General features: G+C 44.1%; 1 protein-coding gene across 1 annotated transcript in view; it reads right to left on the reverse strand.

Moving 5' to 3' along the window:
• The window catches only part of daam2 (dishevelled associated activator of morphogenesis 2), a gene marked incomplete at both ends in the record, with an annotated part of 102575 nt that overhangs the window by 3533 nt on the left and 83025 nt on the right, over positions 1-16017 (reverse strand). The window contains 8 exons of the mRNA XM_080750320.1: positions 5587-5718; positions 6208-6268; positions 6921-7028; positions 7730-7898; positions 11636-11724; positions 13230-13336; positions 13810-13894; positions 15580-15686. Of these exons, the coding sequence (XP_080606446.1) occupies positions 5587-5718; positions 6208-6268; positions 6921-7028; positions 7730-7898; positions 11636-11724; positions 13230-13336; positions 13810-13894; positions 15580-15686 (858 nt within the window). The remainder of the gene's footprint in view (positions 1-5586; positions 5719-6207; positions 6269-6920; positions 7029-7729; positions 7899-11635; positions 11725-13229; positions 13337-13809; positions 13895-15579; positions 15687-16017) is intronic.

Genomic DNA, 16017 nt, shown 5'->3' on the forward strand with positions numbered 1-16017 from the left:
TAGCTATTTCCTGGCGTTATAAGCGCACATTCATATTCATATTTTGGAAATCTGGCCCTGTATGAGTTAATACCAAACTGGCCAAACTGTCAAATATCAAGTACAGGTAAGCAAGAGGTGAACATTGTGAAAGTAGCCGATCTACATGCTCACAACGCCTCGCACTGCGAGGCGTTGTGAGCATGTAGATTGGCTACTTTCACAATATTTATCTGTGTCACATTAAATGTAATACCTACAATTCCAAAGTGCTTGTCAGGGTGGGGGTCCCCCAGTGCAATTATGTTTACTTTGAGGGTCACGGCCTAAAAAGGTTTGAGAACCCCTGGATTAGATAGATATATTCTGTAGATAAACCAATACTATGGATGGATGGATAGATAGATAGAGAATACAGAGTGAACCTCGGCCCTCCCATGTTCATCTGTGTACAGTACACACTTTTTTTTGTTTGTTGCATGCATACAGTACTACTAGTGTGTGTGTGTGTGTGTGTGTGTGTGTGTGTGTGTGTGTGTGTGTGTGTGTGTGTGTGTGTGTATGTGTGTGTGTGTGTGTGTGTGTGTGCGTGTGCGTGTGCGTGTGTGTGACCATCCGTGTTTGCCCCACCCCCCTCAGCTTTCTCTTGTTGTTGTTAGTGTTTGCTCATTTAGCCAGAGAGGAAACAAACTATCTGACCAGACACATAATTACAGGAGAGCGGGAAGGGGACGATAGCGGAGGTTTCCATGGGGACCGGCCCATAATGACAGGCCTGGGTGCACATCCTTCTACAAGCAGAACCACAGCGCTGTTGTATCCAACCAGCAGGAGAAGACAACAGACCCTCCACATACACTACTGAAGAGGTTCTCCAACCTTTTTGGCTCAGGGGCTCCCCTGTAAATAACCTCTGAATCCAAGGCACCCCTGAATTACGCTGTTACTTTACGATACCTTACATTTATGTCAAACATGTCAATGTTTTCCCCATAAGATAGTTTATATGTCACGAGGAAAACTTGAGAGAATAACTGTTTGAAATAACAGATAATAGATTGAAAATAACTTTTATATTTGACGAAATTGGCGTTAAACTCCAGCATCCATATTCTGGGCGAAACGTTACACCAAAATAGCCGATCACACGTTGTAAGCTTGTAGATCTGCTATTTTTGGTGAAGAGACTTGGTGTAGATTGAAAAGTACAACTCAAGTCTGTTTCACTAAGTCAGGATGTTGTAAGTGGTTAAACGGAAGTGATGTTGATCAATTCCAAATATTATCAAAGTTTTCTGCGGCACCCCTGGACAGAGACAGAGACGATATTATATCTAGGAGGGGAGAAGGAGCTGACATTTGACCCAGTGGAACAATCTTGTTGTGATCTTTTCATCACATGCTATAATAACATGGGACAACTGGACCTTTGATTGGGGCCACCCGGTTCAGGGATCATCAGATGTTGCTTGTTTCTCCGCTCTGCCTGTGTTTTGTTCTTGCTGTGAGGCTGAGTCTCTGGCATTGTGTGTGTAGGCGTGTCAAGTGTAAACCCCCCCAGCAATCTCTCAGGATAAAGAAATTCCCTTTCCCTGCTGCGCAAACCTCTGCCCCAATGAACCGCGCAACCTCGGACAACTGTAATCCTTTGTAATGCTCCTAGTGAAGTCTGGCGATGAGCGATGGACACACACACACACACACACACACACACACACACACACACACACACACACACACACACACACACACACACAGCTATAGAGCTTTAGTGGCAGTGGTTCTCATACTTATTTCCCGTCACAGACCCTCTAATGAATTAAGCATTATGCCATTTGGCCGCGGACCGCCATCTGAAAATGATTTGTGCCAGGGACCCCCCTTGTAAGGCTAGGGCTCCACCAAAATGACAGCGTCGTACCGGCGTCGGACGGTGTCAAAAAATGAACCGGGGCGAATTTGAGCGTCCGACGCCGACGTTGACGTCGGCAGTGGAGAACCCTTCATTAATTAAAACGGGAGCGTTCCCAGCGTTGACGTTGACGCTCGGCGCGCCTGGTGGAGCCGGGGGGTAAGTTGATGATTGGCGTACTAACTCATTTAGCTGGGGACCTTAGTCTGGAGCCCCCTTAATTGACCCCTGGGTCCATGAGGACCCTTTAAAGAGCCTCAGTGGGATGCCTGCACTTTCAGGTCACTGGCCTCAAACTCCTTAAACCACTTCAACTTGATTGACCGGGGTCCCGCAGGGGTCTGTACTGTACTTGGCCCCCCTCGTATTTTCCCTCAAGAGACAGCCGATCTACAAGCTCACAACGCATTGAGAGCTTGTAGATCTGCTATTCTTGCCGAACGGTCAACTTTTTATGACATGTCCAGAATAGGGATGCTAGGGGTGCATAATATGTGATTAAAGAATAACTATGCCCCCAAACTGTGCACAGGCAAGGCCGTATTTGTATTGTGTTGGAGCGTAACAGAACATCAACAGGCGAGTGAGTAAATGTGTCAACCTCCGCTCACCTCATACCACACACGCACGCACACACGCGCACACACACACGCGCACACACACACACACACACACACACACACACACACACACACACACACACACACACACACACACACACACACACACACACACACACACACACACACACACACACACACACACACACACACACACACACACACACACACACACACACACACACACACGCATAGTGGTTAACATTCACCCGGTTAGCATTCACCGGCGTCGGCAGGTTAGCATTTCACCAGGTTAGCATTCACCAGCGTCGAACTAATGGGACGTCGAACAAATTCTACATCGCACAAACACACAAAGTTAGAGTATGGAGATTATGGAGGTTTTTGGCCCGACGGCGACGACGCAGCCACATGTGCGCACGAGCACGGCCGCTCACACACTCCACCCCCCTGCTTTGGACGGAGAGTGTGAGAGTTTGGACGGCGGAACACAAGGTCCTTTTGTTTTGCAGCGGTAACTGGCGCTACAGCTCTCCAGCTCATTTACCCTGACAACCCCAAATGAGACGTTCTCACTCCTTTTCTCTTTTGTTGTTTTGTTTAAAGCGCCCTCTTAAAAACAAATACACGTAACCAAGGCCAGCGAGAAGAGAAACATAATACACATGGCTCTGGCTGCAACGGCCTGCCAGGGCCATTATTTTCTCTTTGACTGTAACAAAATTATTGGCGATGTTTGGGCCCTCGCGCCATGACCGTTTCGATTGATCTATTCTACACAGTAAAAGTCTTCCTGAGCATTCATTTAACTACAAGTTAAACATTTAAACCTCTTATCCTTGCTGTTGGGCAGAAAACTCCCCATATTCTGCTTGTTTTTTTTTCATCAATTAACACCCTACTTTATCATACTACAGCGTCACACAAAAACATCAAAAGTTGCAGATCTGCAAGCTCAAAACACGGTGCGAAGCAACACCTTTTCTTTATTTGAATCCTTAAAAGTATGTTTTTTTGGTTTCCACCCTACAGAGACGATATACTCATATACTCGGTTTATACTTTGTAGACGACGGTCCCCTTGGTCTCTTCCTTATTTCCCTCAAATATCTTATAAAATATATATATAATAATTTCTGTAGTGTAAATAACTGATCTAAAAGCTCAAGCTGTGAGCTTGCAAACCTGCCATTTGTGCCTATTGTTCATCCATTATAACAGGTGCAGAATAGGGATGCTAGCTGGTTTATGTGGTTACTTTAATTCAACTCTATAACAGTATAACGGAGTTCAAGTAACACTTAGGATCTGTGTACAAAACAAAGTATACACATTGTTTTTTGCCATGTTTCTATAAAAAGAAACATGTAATTATTTATAAAAAGTGTTTTTTTTTTTAAGCACAAATCTTTGTTTCTGGGTTTCCCCGGAACAAAACATTACCCACTGGCTCAAGACACATTCTAAAAACACAGCAGAACACAGGCTGGTTCAAAAGGCCATTATTTCCAGAGTCGTGTAGAGATGGAAAGTGTGGTGGGAGGAAAGACCTTTAACATGTATTTTAAAAGAAAGCTTAACTCTCAAATACCTGGAACGCGCCCGAGTCGCCTTAGATTTTAACCACTTTAACCATCATTGTATGCTTTAACTTTAGAAAAATAGCAGATATACAAGCTCACAGCGCGGCACCGAGTGCCGCGCTGCGAGCTTGTAGATCTGCTATTTTTGAAAAATCGTGAAAATGTGTGCAAGTCTTTGAATATCTTTGACCCTATCTTTGACCCGACTTCTAAATCCTTCCTCTAAATCAGTGGTTCTCAAACTTTTTCATGTCAAGGACCCCCAAAATGACAGGTATTTAGCCACGGACCCCCATCTCAAAATATGTTGTCCCAGGGACCCCCCAGAAGCAAATATTTGAGTTATAAATGTTCACTTTTAAATAGATATATTCAAAGACTTGCAAAGAAAAATCATGATTTTTCAAAAATAGCAGATCTACAAGCTCGCAGCGCGGCACTCGGTGCCGCGCTGTGAGCTTGTATATCTGCTATTTTTCAATAGTTAAAGCAGTCAATAATCCTAGACCTAAATGGGTTAAAGAGAGAGAGAGAGAGAGAGAGAAATGTATGTGTGAAAAAAAAAACACACGCTGGGCCAAGACGAGGAGGGAAAACGAGAAGACATTTCAATAGTGGGATTCCCCGAGCTGGTGAAGTCATCACACTCAACTTAGGAGAGATGCACAAAGACTCCTCTCTTCCCTTCCTACACAGTCCAATCCTCAGTGTTAAATCAGAGCTGAAATCTGGAACTTTGTTTAGTGAATAAAACGTAATCTTGACCAATCAGTATGGCCAGAGTAAGTTAACACTTCAGGCTGCTAAAAGACGTTTGGGGGGGACGTCTTTAACTCAAAGCTGGCAATGCTTGCATTTTTACCAGTAAATAATAATCAATAAGGCTAGTTTATCGCCAGATTAGCAAAAACACTACATTACCCATAAGGCTTAACGGCCGGGTCGGTCTCATGCATTTCCTGGTTTGCGTCACGTGCGTGCGGCTCTGCAAAGACAGGCTTTGTTTCGCCCCGTTGAGAATGCATGTAAAATGGCGGATGTTATGATCGAATGGAGCTCTGTATACGCTAACATCACAACGTGATCGATCGCATGTGCGCCCGTCACACACGCAAGAGGTATTGCCCGACACTCTCAAGGTGCAATATCTCCCCTTCCCAAGCAGGCGCCGGTGCCTAAAACGTCCAGGAACATGATGGGGGGGGTCAAGGCCCTGTTATCACGTCCAGGGACGTGTTACCTGGTTACCATGGTTACCAGGTAAACAGGCACTGCTGTGGCCGCTGTGAGTGAAAACACTACATATCCCATGATGCAACTCCCAAGTGTTAACTCAGTAGTCGAAAATGTCAGCGACGAAGGCTCTACATGCACATCCTCCCAGTGGGGGCTCCTCACTGGAAGTTGAGTCAGTAGGATACAACAGCAGTGACAACAAACACACAAATGTGTGTGGGGAGGAATTCATTAACGACGACGATATACAAACACACAAATCCTCTGCTCAACTGAAGCCAGAGGCTTTACGTACCTTGTCCTTGGCCTCGCTCAGCTGATCCTCCAGTTCAGAGAAGCTGAAGCCGGCCACGGTGATGAAGTCGCTGATCACGGCCACAAACTTGTCTCCGCGCTCCCTCGTCCTGCTCTGCTGGTACTGCAGCTCCTGGAGACCAGAGGCAGGGATTAGGGATGGGACGATATGAACATTACTTTGTTATACTCTTGAATTCGAAATCCTGGAAAGTTACGGTTTTGGACATAAAGAGGTTTCCACCTGACAGAGACGTTATAATACTTTGAGCTGCGGCAGGAGTCTGTTCATATCCCTAGTGGCAAAAAAAAAGAACTCCTGGGAACGCACGTGTGTGTGTGTGTGTGTGTGTGTGTGTGCGTGTGCGTGTGCGTGCGCGCGTGCGTGCGTGCGTCTTTCTGTGCAAGCAAATGTAACTCTTGGCATTCTAAGTCACTGTGTGGAACATCACCACCCTTTAAACACCTCGCCCAGCTGCCCACCTCTGGCATGCTCCAAAAAAAACATAATTACAGACACGAGAAGAACCAGTGGGTGGAAAACATGCAACGCCGACACGCACATGTACAGTTTACATGCGTGTGCGCACTCTCTCTCTCTCTCGTACACACGACAACTCACCGCTTCTAGAGCCTTTAGACCACTCTTGATGTTGTGTACCTCCTTCTCCAACTCGGCCAGACTACAGACACACACACACACACACACACACACACACACACACACACACACACACACACACACACACACACACACACACACACACACACACACACACACACACACACACACACACACACACACACACACACACACACACAGGTTTGTACTATACTACTGTATGTGAGGACATCAACGTTCTATGAAAGCAAATTTATTTTTTTATCTAAACCAAATATTACCAAAACATTCACCAAAATTAGTGTCATGTTGTGACGTGTATGTTTGACAAATGTTCCCCCCAGAATAGGGTGAGTTCAAGTGGTTTAGTAGTATTATTACGGTTATTTTCAATCTGTCCTAATGGAAACAGATATTCTGTCAGGTTTTCCCCTTGACATACTGTATCTTGGGCGGAAATATTTACACATTTACGTTAACAGTAGTATCATTATGACATAAATGTTATGTGCTATAAAGTAACAATATAATTCAGGGGTGCCGTTGATGAAAAAGGTATTTACAGAGCTGAGCCAAAAAGGTTTGTGAACACCTGCCTTAAAGAAGTTGGAGTAGCTGCGTTAAAATGTCTCATCTTCTCTCTGTTAGATCCCTTCAACAGCACGCAGCTATTAGCAACACAAGTGTGCTCAAAATGAGCTCAGCGTACTCACTTGACTTTGGCGGCCTCTGATATACTGGCCAGGTCCTGCTGGATGTGCAGCGTGTCGGGGTAGTTCTTCTCAAAGATCATGATCAGGTAATGCAGCATGGTGATGTTCCTGTGAAATCACACAACAACATTATGAACCATGCCGTTCAAGTTTGCATTTCAGCTTTAACCCATTTAGGCCTAGAATTATTTAATGCTTTAACTATTGAAAAATAGCAGATATACAAGCTCACAGCGCGGCACGCGGTCTCTGTGCCGCGCTGGCGAGCTTGTAGATCTGCTATTTTTGAAAAATCGTGAATTTGAATATATACTGTAAAAGAAAATGTTTTTATTTTTAAAAGCGAACATTTGTAACTCAAATATTTGCTTCTGGGTGGTCCAAGGAACATGTTTTGAGATGGGGGGTCTGCGGCCAAATAAATGTAATTTTGAGGGTCCTTGACATGAAAAAGTTTGAGAACCACTGATTTAGAAGAAAGATTTAGAAGCATATAGAATCGGGTCAGGAATATTCAAAGCCTTGCACAAATGTTCACGATTTTAAAAAAATAGCAGAAGTACAAACTCGCTGTGAGCTTGTATATCTGCTATTTTTTTTTAAGTTAAAGCATAAAATTATGGTTAAAGTGATTCAAATCTAAAAGTGACAGATTTGCGTTCAGGCCTAAATGGCTAAAAGAATAAAATAAAATAAACGCTACTGAATATCTAAAAGGAAAAAGAAAAAAAAAAAGAAAAATAAATGTACTTATTTTTCTGACCTGCCCGCCCCCTCCCTGTAACACCATCTCCCTGCCTGCGGCTCACCTGTCTATGCTCGACTTGGTGTCGGCGATCTTGTTGAGGCTGGAGATCTTGAAGCCGTACGCGTTGCCCCGCTGGCCTTTGTTCATGAAGTTGCCGAACGCCAGGACAACTTCCAGGACCTGAGTCAACCGCTTGCTCCTCACCACCTCCCTGGACGCGTTCAGGATGGCTGCAAGGTCACACGGAGAGAAGAGGGAGAAGAGAGAGAGAGAGAGAGAGAGAGAGGTGGGTTTGGAGACACCAAACAAACAACTTTTTTAATACCAGTGGTTCCAGTGGTGTGGAGTAATTACAAAGTAAGTACATTTACTCAAGTTTTGAGGTATTTATTTTATTTCCATTTTTCAGTACTCCTACTTAACTACATCTTAGGGTCAAATACTCTACTTTTACTACACAACAACTATTTGACAACTTTAGTGCTAGTTACTTTGTAGATTTTTTTCCTTCCCTTTTTTCTTTATTCTGCACCCTCCCAGCTCTCACAGACAGACAGACAGACAGACAGACACAGTGCTCTCATCCACTTCTCGGCCGTTCCGGCTCACGGCTGGTTTGCTGACCGATAAAGAGACTAAACACAGCTGCGCGGCTTGACCACAGAGTGGGAAGTGAGTCCGTCGTGTTCTGCTATCCATCAATTAAAACAGGAGGAGGGGGGAGGAGGGGGGGGGGGGGTATTGAAACCGAACACCGCGCTGTCCTCCGTCCATCCCTTTCCCTCTGGGAACCAGAGCTTGGTGCAGGTGGTCCCCCCCCCCCCCCCTCCCCTCCTCCTCCTCCCCCCCACTTCTCCGCAGAGGGAAAAACCTCAGTGTGAATGTGAAAATCATTAACAAATTCCATATTGTTATTATTACAGCGCTGTCTCTCTCTCTGCAGCGGTGCATCATGGGAACTGTTCTCCTGGCCGGGGATAGTCGGCAGCAGGGACATGCTGGGCCCCTGATTCAGCCCGGGAAAAAGAGTTGGAGAGGCCCTCATTGCGCGCTATAGAGAGAGATCTCTCTCTATAGCGCTGCTGCTACTCAAAGATTTGCCATTTCCCCGAGATCATGACAAGTGACACGCCAGTGGGCCAATTACATGAGTTATATTTTGTCGTTGTCGGGTGGAAACCTTGTATGTCCAAAACCGTTTGTTTTGTATTTATCATTTTAAAAATGATTTAAACAAGTGAAAACAGCCAATCTACAAGCACTTGTAGACACTACAAGCACTGTGTGCTTGTAGATCTGCTGTTTTCACTACTTTTGTGCGACGGCCTTGTATGATGAAGCAGGGCTTTGCTTTGCGAAAAAATCTACAAATTTGAAACTTGGAGATACGAGAATGGAACGAAGGCCGACATTTTATTTTTTATTTTTTCCAAATGGCCGGCCGGGAATGAACCGGCCGTTCGGGTGTTGTCCCGCTTTTCCCAATGGCCAGCACGTCCCTGGTCGGCAGTAGCTTTCGCTGAATGCAAAAAAAGATGAAAATAAGAAAAACTCGCTCGTTCAGAGGCGGGCGTTATGTTATGTTGCTGAACCTGCTGGGTGGTCTCGGGGAAATGCTGATCCCCGTCTACGGTAAATGACAACATGACATCAATCATTAAAAGTGGGATCATGAGAACTTTATTCTGGGAATTGATGAACAATGTGGTTTTTGGGGGGAGGGGGGCAGGGGGAGCATTTTTGGACAACACACCCGAGTGTTCTGGAAGCTAGTATCATTCATAATAATAACTACATTATGGCCCCCGCGATAGGATGTCAGTGCTGCGGCATCGAGCAGAGAGCGCTGGATAAAGTAGCTGTCATAAATTGAGTTACGGTAAAACTAGACGAGGCTTAAGTGTCAGTCAGTACTACCGCTCACAAGCAATAATGGGCTGCTGGTGTAAGAGTTGGCCGCTTTACTCTGCCAAGAAAGCAGCATTTAGGGATGATGTGAATATCAAAGACTAGGATGGCATCCAGACCTTGGACAGACACGTCTTTTTACGTGAATCTGGCTCGAGTAGATATACTAGCTCTCGCTGTACCTCGCACGCACGCACGCACGCACGCACGCACGCACGCACGCACGCACGCACGCACGCACGCACGCACGCACGCACGCACGCACGCAGGCGCACACGCACGCACACACAGTGTGGTGGTGTAAAGTAACAAATACATTTACTCACATACTGTACGTAAGTACAATTTTGAGGTACTTTTACTGGAGTATTTCAAATTCTCTGTACTTTTACTTCTATCTCAGAGGCAAATATTGTACTTTCACTCCACTACAATTATTTGAAAACTTCAGTTACTACTAGTTAGGCTACTTTGTAGATTTAGATTATTATTATTACAAAACAAACATTACCCTCTTCAGCCTGTAAATACATTTCACCATATGAAAATAGATTTCTTTTTTTCCAAAGCTTTTTATATATGGTATTATGCTTGAAATCTTGTGAAATGGGACATAACCCTGTACTGGTAAGTAGGGTTAGGTACATTTTGAATTCCATACTTGTACTTGTAACAGAGAATATCTACATTGCAGTATTGATACTTTTACTTGAACTACGCACGCACGCACGCACGCACGCACGCGCAGTCGCACACACACACACACACACACACGCACACACAGCTCCATGGCCTTTCTGGAAGCTTTTCCTTTTGCCCTTTGAAGCAAAGCTGCAGTGTTTACGAGAGTGACTCTTCCCTCTCAACATGTGCCAGCTTTCCAAAACAGCCTCCCTGGTAACCTTGCTCTCTATTTAAGCTGGCTTGAGGGAAAGACTGGAACATGCAGGCGAACCACCATTATACATCACACACACACACACACACACACACACACACACACACACACACACACACACACACACACACACACACACACACACACACACACACACACACACACACACACACACACACACACACACACACACACACACACACAGAAATATTTACAATTATGCAATGCAATTATGCATCTCTCTTCACTCTTTTTATACAGTATGTTCCGCTGTGGCTTTTGACCATTTATATTCTAAGATTTATTTTTGGCATTTATTTTAGGTTTGTGTGTAACTGTAAAGAGAGAGAGAGAGAGAGAGAGAGAGGGAGAGAGAGTCCTCACGCTCAAAAAGTCCTCACGCTCAAAAAGGAGCATAGTCTGGGTAGCTACCTACAGCTAGCTTAGCCACCAGGCCACCATTTATACCATTTATATGGGGGGAAAAGAAGAGCAATAATTTGTCTCACAATAGAGCACTGAAGTCTAACCTAATTCACACATCCTACCTGGGTCATGTTTTTTCCTCCCAATTCTGAATTCCCATAAACGTGTTAAATACTGCGGTATATACGAACTGTGTTGCAAAAATAAACAAATGAGCATGGCAGATTGACTAATATGGATATGAAGCATCAAATGACGGTGAGTAAAAACGAATTAGTAAATTCTTCGCCAGAAACAGACTGTATCAAATGTGAGTGAGTTACTACTAGTAAACTATACAGAGCCACCTCCCTGACAATAGCAATTTGTTAATTTTTCACCACAATTCTTATGCGAGACGATTCTAAGATGACCCAATGTTATCCTCCATGTGATAGAAAAATCACACAAATGTGACATGAGTGGTGCAGGCTGCTCAACAGCGCTGCAGGGTAGCTGTGGCTGGTGTTGTCGCACTCATACGGACATACAGACTTTGGGCATACACACAGGCCGTACTCATACACAGTCCGCTAAAAAATGCCTTCCGTGAACCAGGGGATGAACGAGAGACGTCAGGACTTCGGTACACTATGCCCTTTCTTGAACTTTCTGAAAGTTTTAGAGACCAAATAGCAACTAGTGATGTTTGTCCACTCTCATTCCTCCCAGAGGTGTTGTTTTTTTAGTCCTTACCTTCAACCTTGGGCTTGGTTTCCGCTAGGCGCTCTGCAAACTTCTTCTTGAAGAACAGTGCCTGGAGTCTCTGCTGGTAGTGGTCAATTCTGACGGTACAGATGAAACAGACAGAGAGGTTAGTGAGAGAAGATTGAGTTTAAATCGCTTTTTATCGGCCACCGTCAGGTGGAAACCTTGTCCAAAACCCTTACTTTTTTATTATATATTATATATTTTTTTAAACAATTTGAATTAGTGAAAATAGCCGATCTGCAAGCTCACAATCATTTGCATCGCGAGGTGTTGGACACTCCTGTGTGACAAAGTAGGGAATTAATGTGGTGATACTGTAGAAGGTTTCTGCCCAACAGAAACGATAGCCTATATACAGTACTCCCAACGTCCGAACTTCTCTTCGGAAAGCGGGGTCATAATACGTAACTCGAAATTCCTGTCATTCCGAACTTCAGACTGTCATGTCTCAGAACTTTTCGGGAAAACTGATTTAGAAGACTGAACTACAGTTTGGAAAGCCAACCCCGAACCACAAGGTCAGGAAGGATGTATTGGCCTTCAGCATCACCCATGTGGGGGAGTTGCAATGCTACTTTCCTTCCTGTTCTCCACTCTCATTTGACTGCCTAATGGTCTCCCATCTGGTTGAGAGCTGCCTGACACAGGGCACAGGGAGGAGGAGGGTGGGAGCCGGGGTTTTTTTGGTATTGAAAGGCAAAAAGAAAAGAAAAAAACACAAGCAAGCTTTTCCTTCCTTCGGCCAAAAGAGGTCTGGTCAACAGGGGTGATAATGAACAGGCCATTTGACTGGAGGCAATGAAAAAAGGATTAATTATCAAGTACAATTAAGGTGGCACTCTCTTGTGGGGTTGAGAGTGAGACGGAGCTGCAGTGCTTGGACCACAGACGGCTTGCTCATTCAAAGTCAGTGCAGGCAGTTAGAAAAAGCCCAAATGAATCACCTCGCTTCACGCTTGTTCTTTATCCCTGCCTGCCCTCTCTCTCTCTCTCTGCTGCTGCTTTAACGATAAATATTTTAGCATATTCTTTGACGCGGAGGGAGGCTGATGCCTTCATTTACTCCACTATGTCTGCCTGCACAAACTTTGTGACTAACACAGACCCGTTGAAATCTTTTTAGTGTCACAGAATATCAGGCAGACAGGCACAGATGAAGCGGTAAGTACTCAATGTGCCCCACAATGCTGCCTTTAACCCAAATATAAAAAGGAAAGCATCAGTGTCATTTTAGAGTTTAGTTATATATACTGTATATGTATATTTTCTGAAAATCTTAGGATTTAGAACAGTGGTTTAGAACAGTGGTTCTCAAAAATAGCAGATATACAAGCATGTACAACTACTATTTTTGAAGATTTTAGATTTATTTTACTTTTTTTAAACACAAATCTTCCCTTCTGGAGGGCCGTGAGAACCACTGATTTAGAAGGCATTTGTAGAATGGGCCTCGGGTCTTAATGGGTTAAATTTGAAAGATACAGTGTTCAACTGTCCTAGCAACATGTTACCTGTAATGTGTGGGCCAGATACCACTGTGTGAAACAGAGCATTAGACATCGGACCCGGTTCCTCATACCTGCTCATCTCAAACAGGAAGCGGTCGGCGCGGGCCATGCGCTCCATATCCTGCTTGTGCTCCTCCAGGAGGTCAATGTCGCTCTTCTCTGGGACAAACTTCAGCAGCTGCAAAGTCACATGAAGAAGGAATGTTACATTATTGTTCATTCAATCACTTTCTACCACTTTTTGTAGTCACATGTTCAAATACTGGATTCTGATTGGCTTAAAACTGTGGTAAATCAGTCAACAACCTTGAGTTGGCACATTGACCCTACCCAATTAATGATTGTAACTAAAGATCCTTGCAAGTTACAACTGTGTTTTCTTTCATTTATATGGTAAAAGTGGTAGAAAAGCAATTTACCATTCAAGGTCGTTGGCTGATTTACCACTGTTTCAGGGTTGTGGCACGAGGCGAAAGTGCCACAACCCTGAAACTGTGGTAAATCAGCCAACAACCCACGACCTCGAATGGTAAATGGCTTACTTTTACCTCTCTTCTCCAATATCCTTCTACAGAGTTCTGGAAATCTTCAGTTTCAAAAATCTTCAGTAACATAATAAAACAAGCTGGTAGGTATAGTAGGTACACATACCTGCTCCAGCATGTCTTTGGCAAGCTCTTCCCTCTCGTCCATCTCTAGAATGGCCCTCCTGATCTCCTCATTGCTCATTTTTAACCTGCAAAAGGAGAAATCTTTAGCAATTCAGCAATAACATTACATCAATATATCACAATAACATTACATCCATATATCACAATAACATTACATCCATATATCACATACAGGCACAGCATAAACAAAAGAGGGAACTCTTACACAATGCAATTGCTCATACAATACAGATCAATATTATCTACACGCAGCATCATCTACTCCAACGAGGGACAGTTATATAAAAAGCATACACTTGAATGAGGTCGCAGTTCATATACTGTCACAGGCATAATTATTACACCTACATTTCATTAAGTCTGAGGCTGAGTTGATTGTTCTAATAAAATGCTTGCCACATCCATAGCTTCCATATCGTCTCTGTCGGGTAGAAAAGAAACCTCATATGTCCAAAAACGATGGCCTCATCGACTACCTGCTGTCCCCATTCAGGGCTTGGCTTGCACCCTCTGGGCATTTGCTATTGACAAGGAACTGAGTTCAGGGGAACATGCTGCCATTTCTGTCATGCACAAGAGGACAATGACAGGCTGTTTATTGATCGGGGGGATCAACGGTGTCAGGATTCCAAGTCCTCCTATGGGCTCCAGGGCCGCTTCTGTTAAGAGGGATGAAACGGGGGGCTAAATGGTCCCCATATTGGTGAGGAATGACAATAATTGATTCCACTTAAGAAAGACAGGGGTGGGCAACTTTGATGATGGAGAGGGCCACTACATTTTCACACTCACTCCAGAGGGCCACAATGCATATACATAGGAAAAATAGCCGATCTACAAGCTCAAAACGCGTCGCCCTGAGCTTGTAGATCTGCTATTTTTGCAATTTTTGAATTGGAATCCCGAAAAGTAATGTTTTTTTTTTCTTCTTTTGTTTTAAAATTTCAAATGCATTTATACGTTCTTAACTTTATGAACTTAAATACAAATATATTGGACATAAAAAATACATTTAGCTACTAATAATAGACTGAAGTAATTAAAGACGGTAATTTTTTTCCATGTTTGGAATTGTAACACCTGAAATCAATAAGATATCAGTACTCCGATATTAACCTGCGGGCCGCATAAAGTGAAGGTGGGGGCCACATGTGGCCCCCGGGCCGCCAGTTGACTTAAGATATAGTGCGATTTGAATGTCGCTTGGGAAAAGGGACCATCACTTTTCACACGGTAAACATTATGTTATAGCGATGCACGGCTCTTTTATGATTTAGGTTTAAAAGAAAGCCAGCAGATGAACATGGCTGCTTTCAAAATCAGACCTGCCTGGGATGTGTATCCGGACAGTGTTTTAATGTCTGTTATTTTGACTGGGCTCTGCTCTTCCAAACGCAATACATGGGCCGTAATTTAATTATGCAAACAGATGTCCTCGCGAGTCCATTAAAAACACATTTCCCGCATCGAGCTGAAGAAACCTTTGCCTCTCACACGTAGCCTCAAAACGAGCGTTCTCACCCTTGAGCCGCAGGCCTCCGGCCTTTTTTGTCCATGCTATCCATGCACTCTAGCATCCACAATCAAGTTACCGGTCCGCTTGCTTCAAAGGAGCCCATGTTAAGGGAACCTCATAAATAACAGGTAATCCATTTATTGGACTAAACATACGTATGCAAGTGGATTACAAGCCCCTTTGTCACTTGACGCTCCATAAATCCGAGATTGTGTGCGTGTGTACAGTACATACTTTGAGAGCAGGATGACGCAGTTCTGCGCGCGGCGCCCATCGATGACCGACAGCTCCTTGACCTTTCGCGTGCTGACATACAGGTCGTCCATAGAGCCCGTCTCTTTCTGCACAGACAGAGAGACATAAAGACAGAGGTTATAGTTTCACAGACGATAACATCACCTGGTACAGACATAACCCTGTCGGGTGAAAACTCTCTGTCTAAACTTTGACTTTTAAGGATTCGAATGAAAAAATAGCAGATCTACATGCTCAAAACACGCCGCTTCGCGCCGCGTCTCAAGCTGGCAGAGCTACAATTTTTGATACTTTTGTGTGACGTGATGCTGTACTATGATCAAGTAGGGCATTCATTTCCCCCCGCCAAAAAAACCCCACAAAAAGTTAAAATATGGAGAGAAGAGGTTTCTGCAGACGGAATGTAAATCCCTGCAC

This window comes from Nannobrachium achirus, assembly GCF_963921795.1.
Source record: "Nannobrachium achirus genome assembly, chromosome: 20".
Taxonomy (NCBI): Eukaryota; Metazoa; Chordata; class Actinopteri; order Myctophiformes; family Myctophidae; genus Nannobrachium; species Nannobrachium achirus.